Below are 27,649 nucleotides of genomic sequence, written 5' to 3'. Positions count from 1 at the left end.
GACACTTTCTGAAGTCTGAAGTATCCTGTGAGTTATGCAATTCACGGAAAATTGATTAATTCTGCTGTAAATAATTGAGAAGCAAAAATGGACCGTTTTACCCAGGAATAAACTTAATACTCTGGTAACTACATAAATGTGCTATTAGAAGGGATAAGTTTATTTTGTGTAATAAGTGCAGTTTTTAAATCAAATTTAGAATTATATTCACAATTTTAAAACCAAAATGTCATTTTATATAGCACTTTTGATGTGATTATTCACCGCTATAACACCGAAATTTTATTTTATTTACCGCTTTTGAACCCGAAATCGATGGTTTTTGTACCGAAATTTTGTTTTTTATTTACCAAAAATATGTGCCTCTAACCATTAGGTTTCCTGAGAACTCTGCAACTCTCCCATGGTTGCAACATGGCCTGCCCATGAAAGTCTTCTAATAATATCACAGGATGAATATACATTGTGCAGTTCGGTATTAGGTAACCTTCTCCTCTCTCCTGGTGTTTCGTCTCTTTTAGGTCTGAATATCTTGCAGAAGATTTGTTACCCTACCACAGGCATAATTACTTTAGATGTTTTGTTATCAGATAAGACAATAAAAGTTTATTAATAAAAAATAAACACTCATTACCTGAATTAAGTGTGCTTTTAAATTCTGTTTTAATATCATTTAATATCTGCTACATAGAAGGTTAAAAGTTAATAACTATAAAATGAATTTTTCTCAATTTTTTGGAAATATAAAATAAATTCAGCACACATCACATCTCTCTACATAACTATTAGGGGAATCCCAAAAATGTACAATCTACAAAAATATTTGCAAGAAACCTGGATAATATGCATAAACATGCATGTATGTGCACGTAAAGTAGATCACACAGGAAACATTCTTACCTCCATAACACATTGTACAAAGGGTCAAGGCAAGTAGCAGTGTGTGAGAAGTCCACTTGATCTGGCCCACTGAAGCTATTGCAATTTCCATCCTTTTTGTTTATTACTAGGCACTTGAAGGAAATGGGATGTTCGCTGTTGGTTGGCAACAGAACTGAGTGGAAAGAATACACATAATTAATACCGTATTTACTCATGTATAATGCGCACTTTTTTCCAAAATTCTTGCCCCCAAAAACTGTGATGCGTATTATGCACGGAATAATTCAGACAGCCAACATGAAACCGTACAGGGTCATTTCATGATTTTGGGACACTTGCATTGATTTCTCATGTTTACGGAACCCTATCATGTTATATATCGTTGTAAAGCTTGAATCCTGCAGTTTCTGAATATGGAAACAGTATTCCATACAAGATAATGACACTAATGTGAAATGCGGTTAAAATAAGTTCATCAAAAAATGAAGAAATGTTCTGATTTTTATGGTACTTTGGATGAAAGAAAACATAAGGAAAAAGATAATAAAAATTAAAATGTATTACTGGCCAAATAATATGACATACATGGAGTGTGTAAATTCCTTAATGGAAGAAATCTTGTGCTGCTAACTGCTATTCCGAAGGTCCTGAATGTGTGTCGTATATAAAAAAAAAAGTATATATTTTGAAAAAGAAGGAATGAGCAATTGAATAGGTATGATGTCATTCACTCTTGATCAGCATAGCAACAGATTTACAACCTACAACTAAGAAAGCCATTTCTTGAAACTGGATTGTACTGTGCATTATATAGGAGATATAATTTTTTGTCACTTTTACCCATCCAAAACCAGAGTGCGCATTATACATGCACGCGCACTATACACGCATAAATACTGTATATGTTCATTATAAGTTTGCAAAGAAAAAGAAGATCACGGAACAAATGACACAATAAAATAGGTGATTCAAACTCCCTCTGCCTCCTAGGTAATTTATGGAGTACAGCAATAAACTAATTTATGGGGAAGATACTAATTGGAAATATGAAGTGATGCACTTAAACTAGTCCTTAGAATAGTCCTTAGAAAACAGGCAGTAAACGTACAAAACATGGGCACAAAATGTGCAGTAAATACACAGTTAAATGTGGGAAATAAGTATTTAATAGTAGTACAATGGAAATTGCAGAACAACAAAATCAGTTGATGATTATGTTGAGTATTTTACTTATGATCTCACTATCAAAGATTCTGCATTCAAGTTCCAGTCAAACCATAGGTGTTCCATTATCTTGTTACTCCCTTATTTAATCATTTTTATAATTAAACCAAAAAGTAAGAAAAGTAATATTTTATAAGGACGTGGAAATAAACTACAAAGGTGAAGTAGACAGTACGAATAGAAAGAAAAAGAAAAGGGGGGATAGGCATTAGAACATAACAATATGCACTAAAAGATGTGAAGACAATAAAAAATGTGCAAGAGGTACTGATAAGACGATATGATAAATTTTATGGAAAATCATAAATAAAATAGTAAGGTGAGCATAAAAAATAGAACCAGGCATGAAGGAAGGCATCAAAAAGTGAAATTAGCATTACTAAATGGACTAAAAAAAGAAAATATGTACCTAAAAGCAAAAGAAAGAGGTATCAAAATAAACTATTCAGAAGTACAGAAGAGCTGGAGAAAAACATAAAGTTCAAGTAATAATTCTGTAACTTAATTTGGAACAATCTGATATGAAATGGAACCCAAAGCCTACACTTTGCTGTGCACAAGAGAAGAGTCTAAGAGAAATAAGAGACTTACCTATGCTGCCCTTATTTCCCATAACTGTTGATCTTGTGAGACTGTGTGAATTTATTAAACTCTCATCGATCTTCAGATAGGTTTGATCACCAGAAGCTCCTACCCATGTTGCTCTGCGGCCATGTTTTGGGCCGATGTGAGGAACTATGCCAGGTACAGAATACCATGGGCCTTCCTTGGAGGATCTTTCTTTCCTGTTACTTGCATCTTCCGAACCTTGGGCTGGTGAGGGTCTGCCAAGTTGTCCTTTCTGAAAAAGTAATTTTCAAAATATCAATGCCATTCTAACTACAAACAGGAGACAGATTAAGAGGAAGAGGGACAATTTCTCCTAGGTCCTTCTCTCTGCGGCAGCTGCCGAGCACTGTTACCAACTTCGCTCTTTTCGTGCACTCATTTGTCTGTGAACTGTGGCACTCACCCCCTACCCCACTATGATGCCATCACTGGCTCACGCCAACGAACACCAACTTTTGCCATGAGTATATATATTTTGCATGTGATGTGATATTGTTATATTGGCTGCGTCATCCCAACGCCTCTTACCTCCTCAGTAGCTTTTTCATAGTGCCGTAGCTGACGTGAAGATGACATAATATTGTTATCTAGAATTCCATTATTTCCAATTTCATTGGTGGATTATTGAGATTGGTGATGCCACCAGATCTAGACGATGAAAACTAAGAATTAGTTAAAGGTAAAATCAGTGCCCAAACCCCTTTTGACACCTAAAATTACCCTAGGAGGCACTCTATGCAATCTTCGTTAATCTAGCTCCTTGAAGATCTACTTTAGCTCTATTTAAGGTTAAATTTAGCTCTTTTATGCACGTCAGGTTTGGCAACACTGCCAGGATGGCCGTAGGAGGCAAGGAGAAATGCATTACGCTTATGGGACCATTATTTTATTCGTTCCCTTGGGAATATCAAACATGATGTAGAATAGTACAAGGATGGAAAAATGACACGTTGAACTATGTCTTAGTCATAGGAGAAGTCGAAACTCCCATTTTATTAACCGTAACTTGAAGTTGATTTCCCATAAGGAACATATAGGATTCTGTAAATACTTAGTGATCATATTTTTCAACCACCGTGTCTAGCTTAATAATCACCTTAAAAAACTGCTTCCACGTGCAACATGGAGAAAAATCCATACTCTTTTGTTTAATCAAGTTTTTTTTAGTAGTTGTGCCCATTCTGACAATACTGAAATAAATGCCCAACTGGTGCGTAATTGTCACCCTTCCCCTTAAGATTATTCACTTTCATTTTCTTTCCCTGAGAAGGTATATTCTTTCTGGTACCAGTTCCCACCACTAGATAGTAGAAGCAAAAAAGTATCAGTAAACATGGGGTCGCAAAAATGAACCGTTGGCGAGATAATTGTGAATGTATGGTTACGATCTACCACCGACTTGATTGATTCAAGGTTTCTTTGCTTAAAAATGAACACTGCCGAAAGGGGGCATTGTAAACAAACCATACATCCTGTACAGGATGGAAGGTATAACAGGCACGTCACTTGACTGAGAATTGTCAGTAGTGCTACTGTAGTCAAAATGGAACTACCTTATACCAACGAAGAATGCGTGGATATTCATTTCATGTATGGTAGGGCTAACGGCAATGCATGGGAAGCTGCTCAAATGAATGAACCTTATGCTAATCAACGGCACCCCGAAAGTCGCACATTCACAAGGATGGCCTCCGGGAACATGGTATGCGACCAGGTAGGCCTGCAAGCATTAAGCCTACAATCAATTCAGTGGTGGATCGTAACCATACATTCACAATTACCTTATAAACGGTTTGTTTGTGACCCCATGTTTACTGGGACTTTTGCCTCTGCTATTGTGTACTTTTCACCATTTCAGTTTGGCTTATCACTTCTGGTACACCCTGTACACTGGCAGGTCTCACACTTGCATTGGCTCACACAAGCCTGCCATCTACCGGGTGACAACTGAACTCCCCTTCCAGTGGCAGGAGTTTCGTGGAGCCATGGCATCTACACGTCGAGATATACGAGGTGGCCTGTTTTCCACTGACTGACACTTATATAATTATATAATTAGGGCTGAGCTGATACAAATGTATTGGTTTCAGCCGATACCAGTGACATTGGTATCAGAAAGTATAAGTTTAAATTTATTCACAGCTGACACTTTTCCATAGTTTTGGTATTTCACAGGGTCTGCAAAAATCCTACACCCCACTTTCGTGAAGTTGAATAATTATGTAAAATTCAACTTTTCATTTATGTTGCATTAGTATTACATGACAAAATGGAACTTTTTGTTTATTTGATTAAATGATTGTTAGGGGAAGTGGAACAACTTTTCTCCTGAGATTTTGGCCTGTGTATGTACCATTGTGAGGAAATTGAGAAGCTACAAATGAGTCGCGTAACCTGGTCATAGAAAACCAACAACAACAGGGGGTCACATCACCCTGTAATTGAGTAGGTTATGGTACATATCCACTGGCCCTTACGGGCTGTTACACTACAGAGGGAGAGCGGTATTATTATCCTAACAGTCCAGTATTTTAAAGCAAAATTCTGGTAAACTGATACACATGATTACAGTGGAATACTTGCATATTAACATTAATTAATATTTTGAACATTTTTTAATATTGCAATTTTCAAGTATCAGTTAGAATTGGGAAAAGTACTGGCAAGAGTATCAGTGTTGGTTCAAAATGGCCCTAATTATAATCACTTATCAGCCCACATTTCTGGCTGATGTGGAGATTGCTAAGTTATTTATGCCATAATATAAGAATCTACCACATGAGGCTATAATACTTCTATTTTTTGACTTCTGTGAAATAGCTTCCTCACCAGGGAGTGAGTTTCTTGGGTACACAAAGCCTGTTGATGGTGGTAGAAATATGGAAAATGAATGTAACACTCACCTGGAAATTTCCGAATGTATGAACTTCTCCTTTTGATGACAGAAGTGCAGTGTGATTACTGCCAGCAGCGACACAGGTGACAGTGCATGGAAGTTTCACCTGCGTAGGTCCTCCTCTTGGCATGAGGTCGCAAACTCCCAGTTGGCCATATGTGTTGCTGCCAAAGGTATATACTTCTCCATTTTGAAGCAGCAGCACTGAAAGTATACGTATAGTTTACACAAAAATATGCAATATATGAACACTCAAATATGAAGGCTATCCAGAAAGTTACTTCTGTCTATGATGCATGAAATAGTGTGAGTTATGGTATAGACAAGTTCTTGTTGCTCTTAACCGTAAAAAGTGTACTGCAACATACTGTAGATACTGCCATATCAGAAACACAGGTATTAAAAGTTTTAACTTGGGAATTGTTTAGTGACAGAGATGATTTGGAACTCTGGATTTAGTTAAAAGAAGGAGTGAAGAATCTAACAACATGTCAAAAATACTGAAACTAACAAAATATCAGTAATATTGAAGTTGCCAAACTATTGAAGGCACCAAAAATAACAAAATGGCAAAATACTGAAATACCAATAATACTAGCTTCCTATATCTGTTGAGCAGATTTTCAATGCTTTCTGAATCACACAGCCTTGACACTAGATAATGTGGGAGAACTCAACTACTCATCCCCCTTCATAACTCAAATTTTTATTCAAAATCTTAACCGTTTACACTTCTCGTCTTTGGAACTCACTGCCCCTCGAAATCCAGAACTCATCTTCAGGATATGTCTTTAAGACACAATTAAAATATTTTTTATTGGGCACAAATAGTTAGCACGTTAGTACAAGCTTATACATTAGTGACGAATTGAATACAGTTAAGTGCAGAAAAACACTGAAACTCCTTATTCACCTTAATATTTCAAATCCCTAACGACTGTCATGAATATGTGAGCGTACACACATACGTACGATTGCGTGTGTGTGTTTTTTTTCTTGTACGCCCGTGAGTATAGGTTAGACTTATATTCCCACATGGATTTGCCCACCCCTTTTTTTTTTCTCTTTCTGTTTTCAATATTTCCCTTTTTATGTAATAGTTTAAATGTTGTTTTCTAATTTTCATGCACTAAAATTTCGATGTAAACATGGTGAACTGGTAGAAAAGGCTACAAAGCCTTAACTTCGCCGTGATAAAGAAGACATAATAAATAAATAAATATATCACTGTTAACAGTAGTAACAGGCTCCTGGTATCTTCCCATACTGGTTATCAGTTGTTTTTGCAGTATCACTATTTTCAGAATACCTAACTTCTTAAGACACAGAATGATCTCCGTTGCTTAAATGCATCTATTCACAACTTTGGCATACAGTTGTATCAATTAACAAACAAAACATGCATAAACGCATTGATTTACGAGCTTCCACTTGTACATAATTACTCATACTGGTTGATATATATGTATACAGAAAGGTATTCATGATCCTCACCTGTGTGATGAAGTCCACAGGCTATCTGCGTCACTGGGCACTCGACTGGAAGATGGACACGAGCTGGTGGAAGAGATGTTATCCTGCTTGCATCTCGTTCTGCATCACTTCCCGTAGGTTCTTCTGTTGAGTACAGAAGTGCAATATGTAAGTGGGGATGAGAAATCAAATGTTTTAAAATTAATTATAAAAATGTACTGATATACAGGATTATTTAAAAACAATTTCAGTTTTACAAAAAAAATATGACACGATATACTTTTCATCATATCTCTAGCAACATTACTAATATGAGATAAAATATTTAAAAAATGGCTTCAGACTAATTTTAATCATTAACTTTTTAACAAGTCGTTAAGAATCTATACTTTATTATAAAGTTATAACCAGTATATTAACCAGAAGCACATCCCCCCAAGCATGGACGTCTGCAGGATTTTTTCCAGGGAGGGGCAAGGAAGGTATTTTTTCCAAGGGGGGGGGGGGGGCAAAGAAGTCACATTTTCTCCAAAAATAGTGCCGTTCCCTAAAAAAAAACATTGCTTAAATTTTAATTTATGGTGATCATGCAATAATTAACAATTATTATTTAGGCTAAAATGAAATTGTGTGTGTGAAATACATAATTTTTGGTTGACTTTCATTTTTCAGGGAGGGGCCATGCCCCCCCCTTCTCCCCCTTCCGGACGCCCATGCTCCCAAGCCATAACTAGTGCTACATTTGGGATAATATAATTTTATTATTATTGAGAAAACTCCAAAACTTCTATTAAAATGTATATTTTATGTTAATCACCACTGAAATATTTCGAAAAGAAAGTAAGCATATATGTAACCACCCAAAAGTTGCACAAATAAAGTATGTCATGCGACAAACAGTGTTGCCCTTGGAACAAGTGTCCCTCCCTCCAAAATGCATACTTTCTAACACATTTCAACTCTATATTAAATACTAAGAAAATTGGTACCAGCAATTTGCAGCAGTGTTGTAGGCATACTTTAGAAGTTACAGAGAACAACATGTTTTATTCTACAAGCTTAAGGTTGTTTCAAGCATTTAAACACATTTTTTGATATAACATTTCAGAGAACACACACTCCCTTCATCAGACATTTATCGGAGTTTCATCAATGTTACAGTTATAACAATAGGACAAATTTAACAAAAACGAAAAGAAAGAGTTGTACAATGAATCCTGTTAATTTTAATTTAATGCATTTTAAATACTTGTAGCTACCACAGTCTAGCAGAATAATTCTAAAATGTAAACAACACATACATACATACAAGAACAAAATGTTGTCTCTAAATACAAAATATTATACAGTAAGAGAAAGGTAGAGATTGAAGATTTGTGTAGGAGCACATAATGATGCATATAATAGGTTTTCAGCAGGTTGGAATTACGTCTGAACTGATACCACTTTGAACTGTTACCAATCCAATACTCTTCCTGATACCAATATATGACAATTGTAACAACTGAAAGTAGTTTGGAACACTTATAATTTTAATATATAAGTATTCTACTTGAGCTATGCCATAGCAATCAACCAGAGTGTTAATTTAAAATAATCATAATTTCACATGAGATAATGATTGAATCGTAAAATCCATTTATTCCTAGAAAATTGTTCCAAAAATTGGTGAAAGTTCAGCATTTTGCATAGTTTACAGGATATTTACACTTCATGAAAGTGTTTTATCGCATTTACGTAGACCCTCACCCTGGAAAGTTTCAGCTGGAATCAGTGATAAAATTGTAACTGATATTTTCTTACACCACTGGTACCGGCCATTACCAATACATCAGTATTGGTATCAATTGAGCTCTAGTTATAATGCATGTTTGCAGTAAATTCTTTCATACAGCTATTTCATTATGAAAAATATGTAACTTATACCCCAAAAAAGCCAGCATAGTGATAGATAGGTAGGTATGTAAGGATCGGTGCAGAAGGTGTAAAGTTATAAATCACAAAAAAGTGAGCTATTCAAATTGTAAGAGAGATTTGTAAAAAAAAAAAAGTTCTGTTTACTTGAGATGGCAAGTCATTTTTCTAGCGGAACTTAGAAACATGTGCATTCAAAACAAACGAACAAGTTGTCCAATCTTTCCTTTGTACACCAACCGAATAAATATTATAAACACACACATATTTTTGAAAGAAAAATACACTACAATCCACAACAATGTTAATAAGCTTATTACAATAATAACATTTTGAGTCAAGGAACATGCACGAAGACATTAAGTTAATGATTCACCACAATAAAGATGATCTTACTGTTAAAAGTTATTAAGTAAAGAAGGCCACAACAAACCTAAGAGGTTAGCAACAGCTGCGGGTGGTAATGGTCTATAAGCAGGTGGTTTTGAACGATTCACACCTTTCATTTTCAGACCTTTGGCACTGCCCATTTTAACACGTTGCCTCTGCTTCCTTTCCTCAAGCCTTCTCTGCAAGTGGTCCTGTAGGCGAGCACCATGACGACCTGCAAAAACAAAATTCAGTTTCTATCACTAAAACATACTCAAATAATTCTAAGAGACTAATTTGAAATTAGCATATATTTAGTTCGTCCAGAAAGTAAGTTCTGTTTACAATTTGTGCCACAGCAGCACTGCGATTGCAAAGGTGCGCTGAATTGTTTGAGACATTGGCAAGGCTCAGACATCAGTTGAAGGAAAGATAGTAGTGTAGATGCTTTGCAGTGGGTTGTGATAATGTTCAAGAAAATCGAGATGCCCATCGCATGTAAAGTGTGGTCTGTGATTTGATATTTTAATCCGTGGAATGTATCAGCAGCTGAAATCCACCATCAGACTGGTGAGGTGTATGGGGAACATGAGTGCCTCAGTGGTATGAAGATGGGTGCGACAGTTTAACAATGAAAATCACAGTGGGCAACCATCTGTGGTGGCTGATGACTTGGTCCGTGCAGTGGAAGAGAAGGCAACAATTTCCTCATCTCCCCTCTATCCCAGACATCACCCCCATCTGATTTTTATATCTTTTTGCACTTGAAATCTTTCCTTGGTGGCCAGAGTTTTGACAACGACAATGCAGTCCAACATGCTGTTACCACTTGGTTATCATCACAGGTGGGATCGTTTTATGAGACGGAGATATAAAACATGGTGTCTATATGTACTTTTATCCAAAACAGAATACTTTCCATTTCTTTATGGAGAAAAGAATACACCGAACTGCAAACTACATGTTTTATTCAGTGTGAAATAAAGTTTTGTGTTCCACTACATTTTGTGTTTTTTTAATTGGGAAACTGAACTTCTTTTCTGGATGACCCCTGTAGTACTATATAGACTAGGGTTGAGCCAATATCAGTTTCAACTTATAGCAATGCTAATACTCTTAAACACCAGATGTAACAATTAAACTTGTGTAGAATATTTATAATGTTAATATACATACCAACTATGCCACTGGAACTATATCATATAAATTCACCAGAATTTTATCTTTGCATATGCATAATATCACATATAAAATACTGAGAATACCCAAATAGCTATCATTTAATTAAAATTCATTTTCTAAACAAAATATAAAGGTACATAGTAATGCACCATTTTAATCAGATGAAATTTAAAAAAATACAATTTACAATGACATAATTTATTCATTAAAAATATAGTGCTTCAAAGAAGCGAAACTCAAAATTTTAATTTTCCTTTTGGCAATTTTTTAACAGATTATAATTTTTATGAAAATTGCAGCACTGCTTTGCAGTTTAAGAAGTTACAAAAATAAACCGAACATTAATTTGTGCTTATAACCAACCAAAGGTTGGGTATACATCCCCAATACATACAGGCAGCACTCCACTCCAACCAAAGTACAAGGCCAATTCAATTCAGGTAAAATTAATAGGAATAGACATTCCCAGATATGTTAAGATTAACAGAAATTAGGCCTAATTAGTAAAAGTATGATAAAACATCAAAATATTAAGTAATTAATAAGCCCCAGACCAAAATTCATTGGTTATCAAAGAAACAACCTTTTGTTGATAGGAGAATTCAGAGAGCACATGTTACTTTTCATGCAAATTTTTTATTAATACAGATATTTTCAGGATAATATTTGTGCAAGCACAAATTAACTTGCTTTCCCTGAAAATAACTCCAAGTCACACTTATATGTGCAAACAAACCACAAAAACATCAAAAAATCGATGTTTTTGGACAAAAGACAATCGGTCTCACAGCACCAGAGCCATCTGGTGAGAGTCAGTGGAACTAGCCCTGACTAGACTGCCATCTATTGGGCTTCTCAAGGTACTTGATGAAGGCAAGTAACCCAAGGTGCTGTGGACCAATCAGATGGCCTCATGGGCGTGGCTACCAGACAATGAGTCTGTGATAGCTTTTAACATGTGAGGAAGCCATCTTGATCTCACTTCTTGCTAACAGTTGGTACAGTTAACATCGCTCCAAGTTTTGGGCCAGAGTAGGCCAGTGGAGAGAGGACAATGGAGTCACCAGTGTGTGAAATATCCAATAAGGGCTTAGGAATAGTCCTGTAGGGTATAATATGAACGAATTACAGCACTGGAAGTGTCTTAAAGTGCATGGAACCAATATCCATGAAAATTCTGAAATTCTCAAAAGCACATGGTGAGGACAATGAGCCTCCAGGAAACCATGATGCTTTGTATCCAAAGACATCCATAATTAATCGGCACATCCTTTGTGATATAGCTCCCTGAAACCGTTCATTTGCAAGACAATACCCATATGTCTTAAGATACCGCTATATTTTTAGTGCAGACCCACAAAAAATCTCCCCATTTATAGTTGGAGTGACAAGTGTGCAACAAGGCCCAGGTGTGGTAAGGTGAATGCAGAATATGTAAGTACAGTGTTTTTATTACCCATTTTGTTGGTTCCAATTGTAAAAACAATCTTATAAGTTTGTGCAGTGCTTGTATATAGTTAAATGTATTAGTACCCCGAATATTAAATGTGTCTTTCCAACATCTTGATTTATCAATTCATATTTGGGTGGGTAAGTCCGGGAAGCGTACCTCTCGCTCCGGAATAACTAGGCTGAAAGTCCCTATGATACACCAGCAATCATTCCTCGGAATGGATGCTGGTCTACTGGGGACATCCTCCATGTTAATGGTCACTGGAGGACAGCATAGAGCTGCATGGGGATGGGTGCGTCCAGGTTGCACAGCAGAGTAGTTTCATAGGTTCAATCAAGCCCAAAGTGGGTGAGTAGGTTAGGTTAGCCTATCCTATTGTTCGGCAACATAACCTGGAGGCACGTATCCCTGGACCAGCCGCGTAGACAAAGCCATTCAACTCCCGAATCCATCGTCTGTCTTTATGTCTTTGTCTTTTGTCTCTTGCGCGGATCGCAAGATTATGAGACTCAATACCGGCACCCCCCAAATATGAATACCAGATCAAGGTCGTTGGAACGGCCAGCAGGTCGTGGGTTCCCACCCAACGGTAGTGCAAGTACCAGTAGTAACCCCCAACTTGACCTCATTGTGGCAATGCTCCAGGAGCAAGCGAAAGTCTCTGAAAATGTTAGTCAGAAACTTGAGGCGAAAATTGATGTTCAGGGGAGGGAATTTGCCAAGGCATCGGCTGAAGTAAATAAGAAACTTGAAGCCGTAAGGACGGAATTCCAGGCCAGACTGGACTCCATCCACAATGCCACCACGAAGACCTCAGAATTGTTAACTAAACAAGTAGCGACCAACACCAATAGAATTAACCAAATAGAGGTCCAATGTAATGACCTAGAGTTAAGATTAGGTAGGGATTTTACACAAGTGTCAGGCCAGATTTCGCAACTGAGGGAACTCGTTGGCGAAGTGCAAGGCGGTGACAATCAGACCACCACAGCTCAGATTCTAGGGAGGTTGGATGCCCTAGAAAACATATGCAGAGAGCTCACTTGCAGTGACCACATGGTCACGATCGAGAACAGGGTTCTCGAGCAAGTGAGGAAGGAAATGCCGAACTGTCAGGCGGAAGGCCGCAGCTCGCATGTATGCATTTCCGAGGGCCAAGTCACTGAGCAGCGCACCTCCTCACAACAAAGGGTTGGTGAGGAGCAGCTGCCAGCAGAACAAAGGTCTGACGATGCAAGCCTGATGAGGATTCTTGCTTGCCTGGAAGGGATGGAGAGACGAATAACTCAGTCCGCCCTTCCACTTACGTCAGCCACCATGCCCGTCTCACCTGCACGGAATGAGTCTGTCTACCATGCCTTGCACAAAACCAAACGAAGACCTAAGGGTTACGAAAGCTCTGACCAGAGTAGTGGCTATGTGTCTCCCCCTAACAAGTACCACCCACTTGGTAACTCCCCGGAATCCAATTCCGAAAGCTCGGATGCCGAAGTCCGCAGCCAGAGGAAGAGGAAGAATCGGAGGAGGAACAAGAGCAAACCTAGGGTTAGGTTTGCTGATCTCAAACAGCTCCCAACCTTTAACGGGCAGGGGAACAGGCTGGCCTCAGATTTCGTGCAGGAGTTTGAGAGAGATCTCACTCTCCTGGAGGTAGATTTGGCGGATGCCCTCCAAATAATCTCGTTCTGTCTACGGGACGAGGCAGGGCAGTGGTACGAGAGGAACGAACGAAAGTTCAAGTCCTACTCGGATTTCAAAAGGCAGTTCCTCTCATATTTCCAAGGGGATGGGTGGAGAGCTTCTTCCCTTGCGAAGGCTCTCAACGAAAGGTATAACCCATCCCAGCACAGATCAGTGCACAAATATTTCTGGCGCCAAGTCAAAATGATTAGGCTTGCGTTGCCAGAAATCGCCGACAACCAGGTTTTCACCCACGTTGTGCAACAGCTGCCGCGCAGCTTGAAGGACCAGTTAATCCTGGCTCCCTTCGTCTCTCTTCAGGAGGTGGCCAACTCCATACTTCGGTATGAGAGTGTGCAAGTGCCACAATATCCTGAGAGGGAAGTTGCAAGGCCAGCACGACCCAATTACGGGAAAACTACGACTCGCATTAACCGGACCTATGTGAGTCGTGGTCAGGGTGAAGCGAGCGGTTCATCCAAAAAGGAGGACGCTCACATGTGCAAATCTGCGAGGGGCTCCCGGCCTAAGGAGTACCCAAACAGAACCAAGGTAGACCGGAGAAAGGGTGGAACGTCCCAGCGTAAGAGTTCCGCCAGCTCACACGGGTCTTCCGAGCATCTCGCTGAGGTGCATCCAAATGTGCACAACCAGGGAAACTAGGTAGGCAACGTCCTGACGTGGGGAAGGGCGATGCCAAACCTAAACCTGTCCCACAATGTTCAGATTCATGCAAGCACACTCCACTGATAAATCAATATCAGGCAGTGGGTGATTCAATGTTGTCACGTCTTGCGCAAAGAAAATTCGGGTATCCTGTCCAAAGAGACAGTGATGGTAATTACCACATCGGACTTTGCATATCTGGACAAACCTCAGCGCAGTTGCTCAGTGCTTTGAGAAGGGAAAAGTGTGTACATAAAAATGTGTTATTAATGGTATCCACAAATGATATGCTCCGAGGGAAGGACACCAACCAGGTGTTCCGAAACCTCCAGGATATCATTTACACCCTAAAGAGGAAAGGTGCTCAGAAGGTCATTGTTCTGACTCCTCCACCAGTTCCCAGGTTAGCCAATGAGAACCGACACAGGTTCTGGGCCATGTATGACTCACTAATTGAAAAAATATTATCCCTTGATGATAATAGCAATGTAAGGGTTCTGGATTCCTCATCGAAATTTGTGCACAAGGGCCAAGAAATGAACATGTCGCTGTTCGAAGAAACCATGGGTTACGGTCAAAACATGAGACCCGACCTGGTTCACTTCAGCCCATGAGGTATGGATGCCATACTCAATGCACTCGATGAGGTAAAATGGTTCATCAAACCAGGTCACACACCCAAGGGTAAACAAATGGAATCTCAACAGAGCGAGATGAATGCCATTCTGCCCTATGAGCAACCCGCGGGAAACTAGCCTGTGCTATTCTCGCTGGGGGTGATGGTGGCCAGGGTGTAACAATTCCTACTCGGTTAGTAAGCATGGAATTTAATAATGAGGAAACTCATTGATATATGTTTTGTACATTTTTCACTTCCCCAAAGAATCATAGTAGACAATGGTCCCCAGTTAGGGCCAAACAATTCACTCAGGAACCCCGTTATGGAACACTTTCATATTCCTACAGGTGAACAAACCGAATGGGATCAGCAATTGTTCATGGCTGTATCCCGGACGGCCGAAAGGCGAAACAAAGCCAACAATAAGGTAAATGAGTCACAGCAAAACAGAACTGTGATCAAAGTGTATGATTTAGTTTTTCTTAAATCCCATCTCCAAAGCAAAGCTCTAGAGGGACAGACCCACAAATTGTTCCACACCTTCTTCGGTCCATTAGTTTGTAGTGATCAGGTGACAGATAACATATTTAATCTTGTTCATTGTGTTAGCGGTAAGAGCCTACCCAACCAACATGTCAATAACATGAAGTTGTGGAGGTGTAGCTATAAGGTGTATAGTCATTACATTGAGAAGCTCAGACTACTACATCCGGTGTTAGCATCGAGAGTACCTCAAAGAAGTTAATTCAAGCCAAGGGGCCTCTGAATTCAACGAGGACTCAACCTCAATCCCGACGGGGTGCAGCCGTTTCCCTACGACTTGCTTTGTCTGTTGGTAAGACGAGTAACTGCGCACAAATGGCTCCACCCTCGTACCCTTGTGATACTTCCCCATGGAAACTGTAGATGTCTGCTCGTCAGCTCTACGTTTCTTCCTAAACCCGATATCAGTAGGACCTAGGAGAGAAGTACGCAACGGTACGGCTCCTGCGCTATAGTATTAGTCGCATAAGAGGTATTGGTATCCCTCTAGCGCATCCAGGGTAAGACGCACGGATAGGAGTGTACAACAGGTACAAGATGAGGAGAAAAAGCTACACATTTTTCGAACACTAGTATTAATATATGTTAAAGGTCAGAGGTTTTGTGAATGAGGTTCTGTCTGGTCTGTGACATTCACCCATTTGTACATAGGGTAGAAAAATTTATGTCAAGATCGTGTAAGGGATTATTTTATCATTGTATGCAAAAGTCAATTTCAGTGTTGTATACCAGAGTATTTCATTGTTATATACAAAAGATTATTTCATTGTTGAGTATAAAGGTCAATTTCATTGTTGTATACAAAAGTATTACTTCAGTATTATATGCCAAGGCAATTTCATTGTGGTATAAAGGGTAATTTCGTTGTTGTCTACCCAGACCATTTCTTTGTTGGACACAAAAGTGAGTCCAACCATCATATAGAGGTTTATTTCCCTATGAGTACAAATCTATGCTAGATCGCTCACTACCAATCAAGCAAAATATTGCTTAGCAATCATTGGGTATTTGCACTACCGATGGGTTGGGTTCGACCAAACCAGGGTTAGCAGTAATAAAAATATGCGAGCACCCCCAAACATATAGGGTTGTTTATAAGGAACAACCCAAAAACCAACAAGGGTAAGGTCAAAGCCTGCATGTGAAGTGGGGCCAGTGAGTACATCACTCCAACTCCCCCTCAGTGTCACCACAAAACCCCGGAGCAAACATACAAAAGTGCATGGTGTCATAGGCAGCAGCAGACCCCCAAGCATATTATACCAGGAACTAGAGACAATCTTTTCAGCGTTCCAACAATATGGGGAAGCAGGGAGTGTGTCAGGGGTTCGTAATCGAACAATGACATCCAGAAACGAACCACCATGACAATCCTACAGACTTCACAAAATGAGTGCATTCCACAGATTGTACACAATCCCAATGGACAGCCAGGTCGAAGCATTGTTCCGCCAAGCGAGCAACAAAAACATTTGATGGCCACGCAAAGTGCACAAAGCCAGGCGACAGCTATCTCCACCTAAGGAGATATTGAAGAACAATTGTGAGGTGACCAAATGTGGACAACATACCAAGGTGTATGCTGAACATTTTTTGAAGGTACTGCACCCTCAAGTGAATGAGGGGCAGAGACATTAGATACGTACCTAAAAACTACTAAGCAGTTCGAATACAAAAACTGTATTCAGTGCGGCAATAAGCAGATATAACATGGATGACTAAAATCATTTATTGAAAACTTTTAAGTGTGTTATATTAACCATGTATATACCGTCTAGGAAATCGTTCGATATATCGGACAGAACAATATCTCAAACATAGATCCAAGTGACGGGCAAGAATAATTGCAAATTTATTTTCTTTCATGTATATGTTCTTTTCGGACCAGCATGGTCTTAACAATTCAGTGTGTATATAAATATTTTGTGTATGTATTTGGGTATAGTGTAGTAAAGGGTAAAGAAAAATGATCCGCTTCACGTATCCTTTTTCTTTTCCCGAGGGCCCGGGATATGTATAACCAACCAAAGGTTGGGTATACATCCCCAATACATACAGGCAGCACTCCACTCCAACCAAAGTACAAGGCCAATTCAATTCAGGTAAAATTAATAGGAATAGACATTCCCAGATATGTTAAGATTAACAGAAATTAGGCCTAATTAGTAAAAGTATGATAAAACATCAAAATATTAAGTAATTAATAAGCCCCAGACCAAAATTCATTGGTTATCAAAGAAACAACCTTTTGTTGATAGGAGAATTCAGAGAGCACATGTTACTTTTCATGCAAATTTTTTATTAATACAGATATTTTCAGGATAATATTTGTGCAAGCACAAATTAACTTGCTTTCCCTGAAAATAACTCCAAGTCACACTTATATGTGCAAACAAACCACAAAAACATCAAAAAATCGATGTTTTTGGACAAAAGACAATCGGTCTCACAGCACCAGAGCCATCTGGTGAGAGTCAGTGGAACTAGCCCTGACTAGACTGCCATCTATTGGGCTTCTCAAGGTACTTGATGAAGGCAAGTAACCCAAGGTGCTGTGGACCAATCAGATGGCCTCATGGGCGTGGCTACCAGACAATGAGTCTGTGATAGCTTTTAACATGTGAGGAAGCCATCTTGATCTCACTTCTTGCTAACAGTTGGTACAGTTAACATCGCTCCAAGTTTTGGGCCAGAGTAGGCCAGTGGAGAGAGGACAATGGAGTCACCAGTGTGTGAAATATCCAATAAGGGCTTAGGAATAGTCCTGTAGGGTATAATATGAACGAATTACAGCACTGGAAGTGTCTTAAAGTGCATGGAACCAATATCCATGAAAATTCTGAAATTCTCAAAAGCACATGGTGAGGACAATGAGCCTCCAGGAAACCATGATGCTTTGTATCCAAAGACATCCATAATTAATCGGCACATCCTTTGTGATATAGCTCCCTGAAACCGTTCATTTGCAAGACAATACCCATATGTCTTAAGATACCGCTATATTTTTAGTGCAGACCCACAAAAAATCTCCCCATTTATAGTTGGAGTGACAAGTGTGCAACAAGGCCCAGGTGTGGTAAGGTGAATGCAGAATATGTAAGTACAGTGTTTTTATTACCCATTTTGTTGGTTCCAATTGTAAAAACAATCTTATAAGTTTGTGCAGTGCTTGTATATAGTTAAATGTATTAGTACCCCGAATATTAAATGTGTCTTTCCAACATCTTGATTTATCAATTCATATTTGGGCGGGTAAGTCCGGGAAGCGTACCTCTCGCTCCGGAATAACTAGGCTGAAAGTCCCTATGATACACCAGCAATCATTCCTCGGAATGGATGCTGGTCTACTGGGGACATCCTCCATGTTAATGGTCACTGGAGGACAGCATAGAGCTGCATGGGGATGGGTGCGTCCAGGTTGCACAGCAGAGTAGTTTCATAGGTTCAATCAAGCCCAAAGTGGGTGAGTAGGTTAGGTTAGCCTATCCTATTGTTCGGCAACATAACCTGGAGGCACGTATCCCTGGACCAGCCGCGTAGACAAAGCCATTCAACTCCCGAATCCATCGTCTGTCTTTATGTCTTTGTCTTTTGTCTCTTGCGCGGATCGCATGCTTACAGTGGCAATCGAAAATGGTTACAATCACAAGACAACATACATAAAAACATCGAAAAAGCAGGATTTATCAAGTTTTGCAGGATAATTATTCTATGATGTGATATTCTTGATGATTTGCATTCAGATTTGACTGAAAAGGGCATGTTTTGATCGTAATTCAACAAAATGCAAGTTAAAACTAATCCTTAATCCTACTCTTAAATTACGTAATTCCTTGTAGCCATCTCTCTTTATGGGTAAAATCTAATAGGCATGGGAAAAACGTTCTTCTCTCCTCAGCTGAAAATCTTACTAACATTTTAAAGATGAAAAATAAATAAAAACTTTTTATTTTTGTATCAAAGTGATTTTGTATCAAAGTATCTCTATATTGTACAAATTATGTTTTATAGTAAAAAAATGTATTTTTACACTGTATATACCATATTTACATGTGTATAATGCACGTGAGATTATAATGCACACCGTGGTTTTTGATAGGGAAAAGTGACAAACAATTATATCTCGTATATAATGCACAGTATAATTCAGATGTAAGAAATGGTTTTCTTAGTTGTGCGAGGTGCATGCATGAATTATACCAGAACGGACTGCTTTTGTTAGTGTAACAGACCATTGCATTACAAATTGAAAAATTGTGGGATTTGGCCTTTAGACTTTTATATGCAGTCTTGCTCATTTCCTCTTTACTTTTTCTAAAAAGAACTTCAAAATATAAACTTTTTCCATGACTAACGAAACAGTTATAAAATGCACTATCAGGACCTTCAAATTAGCAATTAGCAGCAAAAGATTTCTTCCATTAAGGCATTTACACACTCCAAATACAGTATGTCATATTATTTGGCCAGTAATAGATTTTAATTATTATTTTCTTTTTCCTTATCTTTTCTTTCATCCAAAGTACCATAAAAATCAGAATGTTCCTTCATTTTGTGATGAGTTCATTTCAACCGCATTGCACATTAGTGTCGCCATCTTGAATGGGATACTGTTGCCATATTCAGAAACCAAAGAATTTTAGCTTTACAACGGTATATAACATGATAGGGTTCCGTAAGCACAAAAAAATCAATGCAAGTGTCACAATTCATGGAATGACCATGTACGGTTTAATGTTAGCTGTCGGAATTATTCCGTGCATAATATAAAAAGTGCACATTATGCACGAGTAAATACAGTAAATATGTTTCACATATGTATATGTTTTCAAAGTTGTTAGCCTGTGACAACATCTATAGGTTTGGCAACACTGAGGAATAGCTGTAGGAGAAAATGGAAAGAGTGTAAGACGTAACATTTTTGGGTAGCCTAAAACAGTCTTAATTTTGTCACAAAGGCTTGTATTAGTCAGACCTGTATCTGAAAGTGTTATACAGATACACAAAATGTAATTGGGCTGTAAATTTAGCTGTAAGTAAGACCAAATATTGCTTGAACATGAATTCATTTGATCAAGCCAATTGCGGGAGAATAAGGTGATTTTCTCAATGTGAAAAATAGTGCGAATTAAGCAGATAAGTACTTTCTACTACTGCTTCTGAGTAAAAGTTGATTAAATTTGACTGTTTAGAAACAAATAAGTGATAATACAAATACAAGTTGAACTATCACGACAAAAGTGAGATGATTCATGCATAGATCTTTGTTTCCCATGGCCAAGCTTGTCTTCCATTGAACAGAAGTGCTTAAACTTGCTGTAAAGTCTCATAAAACATCATTCGGATACGGCAAGCAAACATGGATTATTATTTTTTTAAAAAAAAAACATCGCATTATACACGGCAACTGGACTGTGAAGGCTTTCATCAAAACATGTATATATTATGTGTTGAAAGCTGATATACATTTGTTTTGTCAAACTAAACTATAATTCTACATATAGATTTGGAAAGGTTCAACACAAGAGTTATTTATTAAAAATATTTGATTTTTTTTAATGAAATTCAAAAAATACCATAATAAATTTATTGTAAGGTAATGAATTGCAACTTGATGTATTACGTAAACTAATGTTGACTTAATGTTTATCATCCAAAATTCCCATTCCTAATGAGGGCATAGCGCTTTTGCTTGTGCAATTTTGAATTTTTGGCAACTATGCAAGGCTAATAGTGAACATCTTGTGTAACTTGCAGAATTACTGAGGCAAACTGAATTTGTATTTCAAGTAGAGGTTATAGAAACTCATGCAAAATTTATGAAAATTTAGCATTTTAACACTAGAAACACGGAAGCGGTCATTTTGACCGCTGATGAATTTCAAATTGCTGTTAAGACGTTAATATCTCTTTGAATCATCTGAAATTCCTTGGTTTTTCTTCTTTTTACGTTGAGAATATATTTTTGATTTAAAAATTTTTAAAAATAAATGTATTATGTAGTTATTCATCGACATACCTCCAACCGCGGGAGCGATCAAAATGACCACTGTGCATTGCCCTCCATTTTTTATGCAAAGGTAAACAGAAAAATGCAAACCTCCTTTCCAGAGATGTATTACAAAATTCACCTTCAAGCTACTGCCACCTGGTGTGTCATTTATTAGATTTATCACTAGGTGGCAGCAGCTTACAGGTGAATGTTCAATCTATTTGTTTGAGACGAATAGGGAGTTGTGAAACTTTGCAAGCACTGTCTTTATTTGTTTCTCGCACACGTGAGTGATTATTGTGCTCTAAAAATGGCTGAACGTGGACTATCAGCTGAAGATATATCAAAGTATTTAGACTCAATTCAGGACATAGATGCTGACAATCCGATGGTGGTAAAAGTGAAGAGGATCCCAATTTTGTTCCACTAGAACAAGACATTGAATCAAACCATTCGTCAGAAGATGAAGAAAACAAAGCAGCACCTGTTACTACAGTTCAACGGAGAGCAAAAAGAAAAACCACAGTGTCCATTTCTATCTGGAATGAAATACAGTGTGTGACGTTTTTCTGTGCGGACCGTAATAAATGATATTACGTTAAAGTACCGCGTAGAAAAGCCTCACATTTCCTTTTCAATCGTCGGTACGCCTTGCGTCTGTGTTGTTGTATGTTGGTTGAGCAACTGACCGCTAGAGGTCTCCACTGGCCTTTTTCAGTGCTGCGATTACGAGCGAGGAAGCTCTGCTGTCCTGATTCAGCTGGCGGTCCCGAACCAGCGACCGTGCCTTGAGGTAGATGGGAGAGACGACGTGTGTTAGAGAGAGGAACAGTGGGCTCGCAGGACGAGACTTATCTATATACCGTCAGTTACACGTCGTAGTATTTGGACTCTCCTTTTTTTTTCTACTCAGACTACTATGAAAACTGGTTCATTTTAGTGTACCGCTTGGCAGTAAAGAGGTAGAAGAACTGCATTTTTTTTGTGAAGGAATTATTGCGATGAGCGGACTTCACTTTGACCTTTGGAAGGCTTAGTCGACGTTTTCTTCAGTGCACGATTCGTTGCTAGGACCATGGAGTTACAAATGGGACTTGACGATGAAGCAAGATTGGGTGGCAGCACGCAGGATTGTGTACGAGTATGAAGACTACCAAGGGAAGGCACCTTATCCATATTTGATTCCATACTGAAGAAATTCAATTGGTCAGAGAGGACGAGTTTTTTCATGATCGTTGAGGTATGTACTTTTCAACTCACCCTTTTTTGCATTGGTGACGGTGAAGTGTGCGAGATACATGTACGTCATTCTGAACCGAGTTATGAGTTTAAATATTGGAAAAGAAAGAGTGACAAATGTCCTACAACTCAAATGGTGGACAAAATAACGATGCATTACTGGTCAAATGTGTCTTCGTCGCGATTGATCTTGTGGAAAGTAAAATGCGGCGTTCAATCTTTAAATTTTTGTAAGCAAGGCAGTTCCTAGCGGAATTTAATAAGGTAATCACAGGGAATGGGGAAATACAATTAAAATAATTGTTGGTTGGCACAAGGACAGATAAAAATGTTCTCTCGTATATGTTGATAAAATAAAAAGTGAATAAAAAGGAATGCGAGCACCAAAGGTAAAAAAGGAGGGGGAATTTGTCACAAAGGAAATGTATAGGATTCACATATTGTTAAAGATTGACCTTGTAAATTTAAATGTTATGAATGCATGCGCGTTCTGATGAATGTCTTTTTTTTTTTTTTTTTTTTTTGGTCCCTTGCTGTTTAATGTACAGACCTTCGTAGTAAAAAAAATAATTGTTGAATCTTTTGAAACTTCTATGTGAGAATTAAATGGGAGAAATTGTTAATATTGTTTAATGTACATGTTTGTTGATTGAAATGCTAATCGATCTACGTTGCGGGGTTAGCATAATAAATTTCAACTAAGTGTCTCAAACTAAATATTGCAGTATATGTTGACCTTTTTTCCAAAAAAAAAATAAAAAAAATAAAAAAATTGCGTTTTTGTATTACGAGCTGGTCGAACTGTATTGTAACAAATTGTTCGGAGACGGACTCGTGGTTATATCTACTCGTTGATTTAGAGTTAACATTCCCAGAAAGTCTTGAATGTATTTTGCATTGAACGTATGTTTCAACCTATCCCGGTGATCCGGATTGAATACTACGTTAAATTAGGTTCTCTTTAGAGAATGAGGTGACAGTGCTAAACACTTGTCATTAACCACATAATAAAACGTGACTTTTGTAACTGATTGGTTTTTTCCCTTTTTTTTAGCGTACGTATAATAAATCGGTCCACGGACTATTCCCGTGCCTTCCTAAATTTTGATTGTTGTTATTAACGTACGCAACCATCACGTTACAAGTGCTAAAGATGGAAGTGAGTGGACTGTAATTGATGCCGATGTAAATGTTCCTGGTAGGCACCCAGCACATAATGTTTTACAAGAAAAGCCTGGCCCGTCAGGATTTGCTAAACGAAATATCCTTGAAGAAAAGTGCATGGCGTCTTTTTGTGAATGAGAGGATGCTTCGTCACATAAAATCCTGCACTTAAGAAGAAGCTCATCGTCAAACTGGAGGAAATGACTGGTCTTGTTACATTACAGGAACTTGATTCATTTATCGCAATTTTGTATGCTCGCGGAACACATTGTGCGAAAAGTCTTGAATTAGACAGTTTGTGGAACTACCTGGGCACCACCATTTTTTCATGAAACCATGGCTAGGGACAGATTTCGTGAAATAATGCGATATCTGCGCTTTGATCATAAAACAACAAGGTCCGAATGCATAAAAAGTGACAAGTTTGTGCAGGTGTCTGAAATATGGAATTGTTTCATTGAAAATTGTGGCAGAAATTACATATCAGGAGCATACATCACTGTCGGTGAACAGCTATTTCCTACAAAAGTGAGGTGTAGATTTGTGCAATACATGGCAAATAAACCAGAAAAGTTCGGCATTAAATTCTGGCTTGCAGTTGATGTCGACAGTAAGTACCTGATAAATGGTTTCCCTTATTTGGGTAAAGATGAAGATTGCCCAGCAGATCAGCCTGTTGCAGAATATGTTGTACTTCGCTTGATGGAACCCTTTGTTTGAGTTGATGTTTTTTAAGTCCACTTTGTGCACAGTAAGGCTAATCGGGACTGGACCTATAGTTTAAAGTGGAATCTGAACCAGTACGTGCCTCCGCCAGGTATCGAAACCGGGACCCCTTGATTATGTTGGAAAAGGAAGAAATGTCACAACAGATAAGGAAACTCGCTGAAACCCTGAAAGCTAAGAACACTACCTTGGTAGGAATAATAAGACGTTCAAGAAAAGAAGTGCCTCAGCAGGTAAAATCATCTCGTCCAGAGCAATATTCCACAGTTCTTCTGAGTAGTGCTGACAGCACACTCACTGTGTACCAAGGAAAAAGAAACAAAAACGTTCTAATTCTCAGTTCCATGCATTCAAACATGTGTATTGGTGGTGATGTTAAGAAACTCCCTGAAACTGTCAGCTTTTACAACAGCACAAAGTTTGGTGTAGATGTAGTCGATCAGATGGCTCGTAAATTTTCCGTAAAAGCAGTACTGTGAAGATGGCCAGTTCATGTATTCTACAACATTTTGGACCTAGCTGCTCTCAATGCATATATTTTGTACAAGAGTACAACTGGCGAAAATTTTGGTCGTCACTTGTTCCTGATGAAACTTTCTGAAGAACTCCGAGAAGGAAGCAACAGAATCCCACAGCCCAATCTACAGATTGTCTCCAATGAGCCTCCGGGAAAACGAAAGCGACGACAGTGCCAAACATCCAAATGCAGAAACAAGACAGGAGACTTATGTGAACAATGTGGAAAATGTGTAAAAATTGTTAAAAAATATTGCACCAATTGCATTTCAGATGATGCCAAATAAGTAAATTTATTGTTATTGCATGAAATAATTTTAATTTTTATTTGTATTCATGTTTGTGAAAACAAGAACGGGGTCATGTATTTATTTCTGTGAAACAATTGAAAAAAATATTAACAAACAAAACTATAAATATAGCCCACTTTTTCCATGGCGGTCAATTTGACCGCTGTTGCAGTTCTAGTGTTAAATAATGTCCATGATAATCTGACTGTAACAAGTGTCATGTGGCATTTCGTGGACTCCAGAAAAGACTCCCTTATCATTGCAGATAAATTTTGAATGCCTATCAGGGATGCAAAATAGAAGTGCAAGACAGAAACTTAATTCACTTACCTCCAAAAATGAGATCCAATCTCATCATGCCAGCTAAATCTCCAGCTCCACTAGGACCAAGTATAGCAAGTTCAGAGTTGTCCACATTCTCCCTGGCACATATTCTGCAACACCCACACTCTGCACATCCTGAATCACCTTCGCCACAGCCACACTCCCTGCAATTAACATGTGAAAACTGAGAGAGGAAGAAGTGGAGGAAACTTAAAAGAGATTTACAGCCATTTGTAGAAATGCCTACTGGCCAAAGAACAAACTTCAGGTAACCCAGACATTTCGCCTCCAGTTGTGAGAGTTTCAAGGGGAGGGAGACGTGGGGCAGTGTTGCTACATGTCTGATTTTTGCCCAGTTGTGCAGTGGGATCCACGAGTATTACCATGCAAATTGTCCATGACTTTTTCATTAATTTTTCTCTTACATCCTATGTGTTTTTAAGTGATGGATTTTTGTGCAGAAGTTGTCAATAGGTTGTTTTGAGTTTTCTTTTAATTCTTCAAGCTCTTATGGGTCAAATAAAGTGCACGAACATGGTGATGGACAATTTGCACATAATACTCATGGATCCCACTGTACATGACACCTTTTGCTGTCAAGATGCACCTTTTGCTAGCATTTCAGAAGGAGGGAATCCTCTCACCACAGCAACTGGACCAAGCCGATTGGTTCAGTGGTTCATGTGGCCCTCCTTGGCTTTTGACAGAAAAGACAAAAAATACAATTTTGAAGTTTGTTCTTTTGCTGAACAGGCTTTAGGTCATTTTATTCTTGGGAACATTTTGTTCCAAATGCATATACAGTAGAACCCCGATTTTACATTCGTGGATTTTACATTTTCCCACATTATACATTCAATTTAGATGGTCCCAACACAGCAAAATGTTGTAAAATTTTCCTCCATGTTACAATTTCCGGCATTTTAAGTTTTTTTCAGGTTGGTCCCCTGAAAATGTAAAATCGAGTTTGCAATTATATATATGTAGCCCATTCGATCAGTAAAGAAAGTTTGCTCATACAGCCCATGCAGATGTTTCATTGGAGCCTGTCATTTGTTCATTGTTGTCGGTAAGATGTAGATAGTTGGCTGGTGCATTTAGAGCCATCAACATATTCAGGTGGTGTGTGTAACGAGATGTAACAATGATTGCAAATCTGCTGATTGCAAATCCTGCTGACTGTGGGGTGCATGGCATGATTCCTCTTGCAGGTGAAGAACATTATAACAGTTGGGCTGAAAAGTTCGTATGCTGACTCATAGATGGCGTTACTAGAATTAAATCCATGTGATTTTTACTTAGTACTAAGCTTCAAAAGATACGTGTATAAATTTCACAGCTGCCGGATAATTAGTTCGTGAGATATAGCATTGTGAGTGAAGCAGCTTTTGTTATTGTGAAAAAATGGATAAAAAAAGAATTTCATGTGTTAATAAAGCATTGCTTTTTGGCGAAAAAAAATACTGTTGAAGCCAAGACTTGGCTTGATAAACATTATTCGGACTCTGCACCAGGAAAATCAACCGTTGAGAAGTGGTTTGCTAAATTTAAACGAGGCGAAATGAGCATCGAAGACGATGCACACAGTGGACGCCCCAAAGAGGCTGTTACCGACGAAAACATCAAAAAAGTCCACAAAATAATTTTAAATGATCGTAAAGTGAAGTTGATCGAGATAGCTGAGACTTTAAAAATATCAAAGGAACGTGTTGGACATATTGTGCATGAATATTTGAACATGCGAAAGCTGTGTGCAAAATAGGTGCCGCGCATGCTCACAATCGACAATGCACCGTGTCACAAATCAATGAAAACGATGGCAAAATTATATGAATTAGACTACGAATTGCTTCCCCATCCACCATATTCTCCAGATCTGGCCCCCAGT

General features: G+C 38.4%; 1 protein-coding gene across 1 annotated transcript in view; it reads right to left on the bottom strand.

Annotated features, from left to right (window-relative positions):
* The window catches only part of hiw (MYC binding protein highwire), a 529,247-nt gene that overhangs the window by 434,360 nt on the left and 67,238 nt on the right, over positions 1 to 27,649 (bottom strand). Inside the window, exons 14-19 of the mRNA XM_083126444.1 lie at positions 25,768 to 25,925; positions 9,432 to 9,602; positions 7,106 to 7,228; positions 5,619 to 5,815; positions 2,698 to 2,947; positions 901 to 1,054 (exon numbers count right to left, since the gene is read on the bottom strand). Of these exons, the coding sequence (XP_082982570.1) occupies positions 901 to 1,054; positions 2,698 to 2,947; positions 5,619 to 5,815; positions 7,106 to 7,228; positions 9,432 to 9,602; positions 25,768 to 25,925 (1,053 nt within the window). The remainder of the gene's footprint in view (positions 1 to 900; positions 1,055 to 2,697; positions 2,948 to 5,618; positions 5,816 to 7,105; positions 7,229 to 9,431; positions 9,603 to 25,767; positions 25,926 to 27,649) is intronic.

The sequence above is a fragment of the Lepisma saccharinum genome, chromosome 8 (assembly GCF_977018435.1).
Source record: "Lepisma saccharinum chromosome 8, izLepSacc3.1, whole genome shotgun sequence".
Lineage (NCBI taxonomy): Eukaryota > Metazoa > Arthropoda > Insecta > Zygentoma > Lepismatidae > Lepisma > Lepisma saccharinum.
The sequence above is the reverse complement of the archived record's forward strand: the minus strand, read 5'-3'. Positions and strand labels throughout refer to the sequence as shown.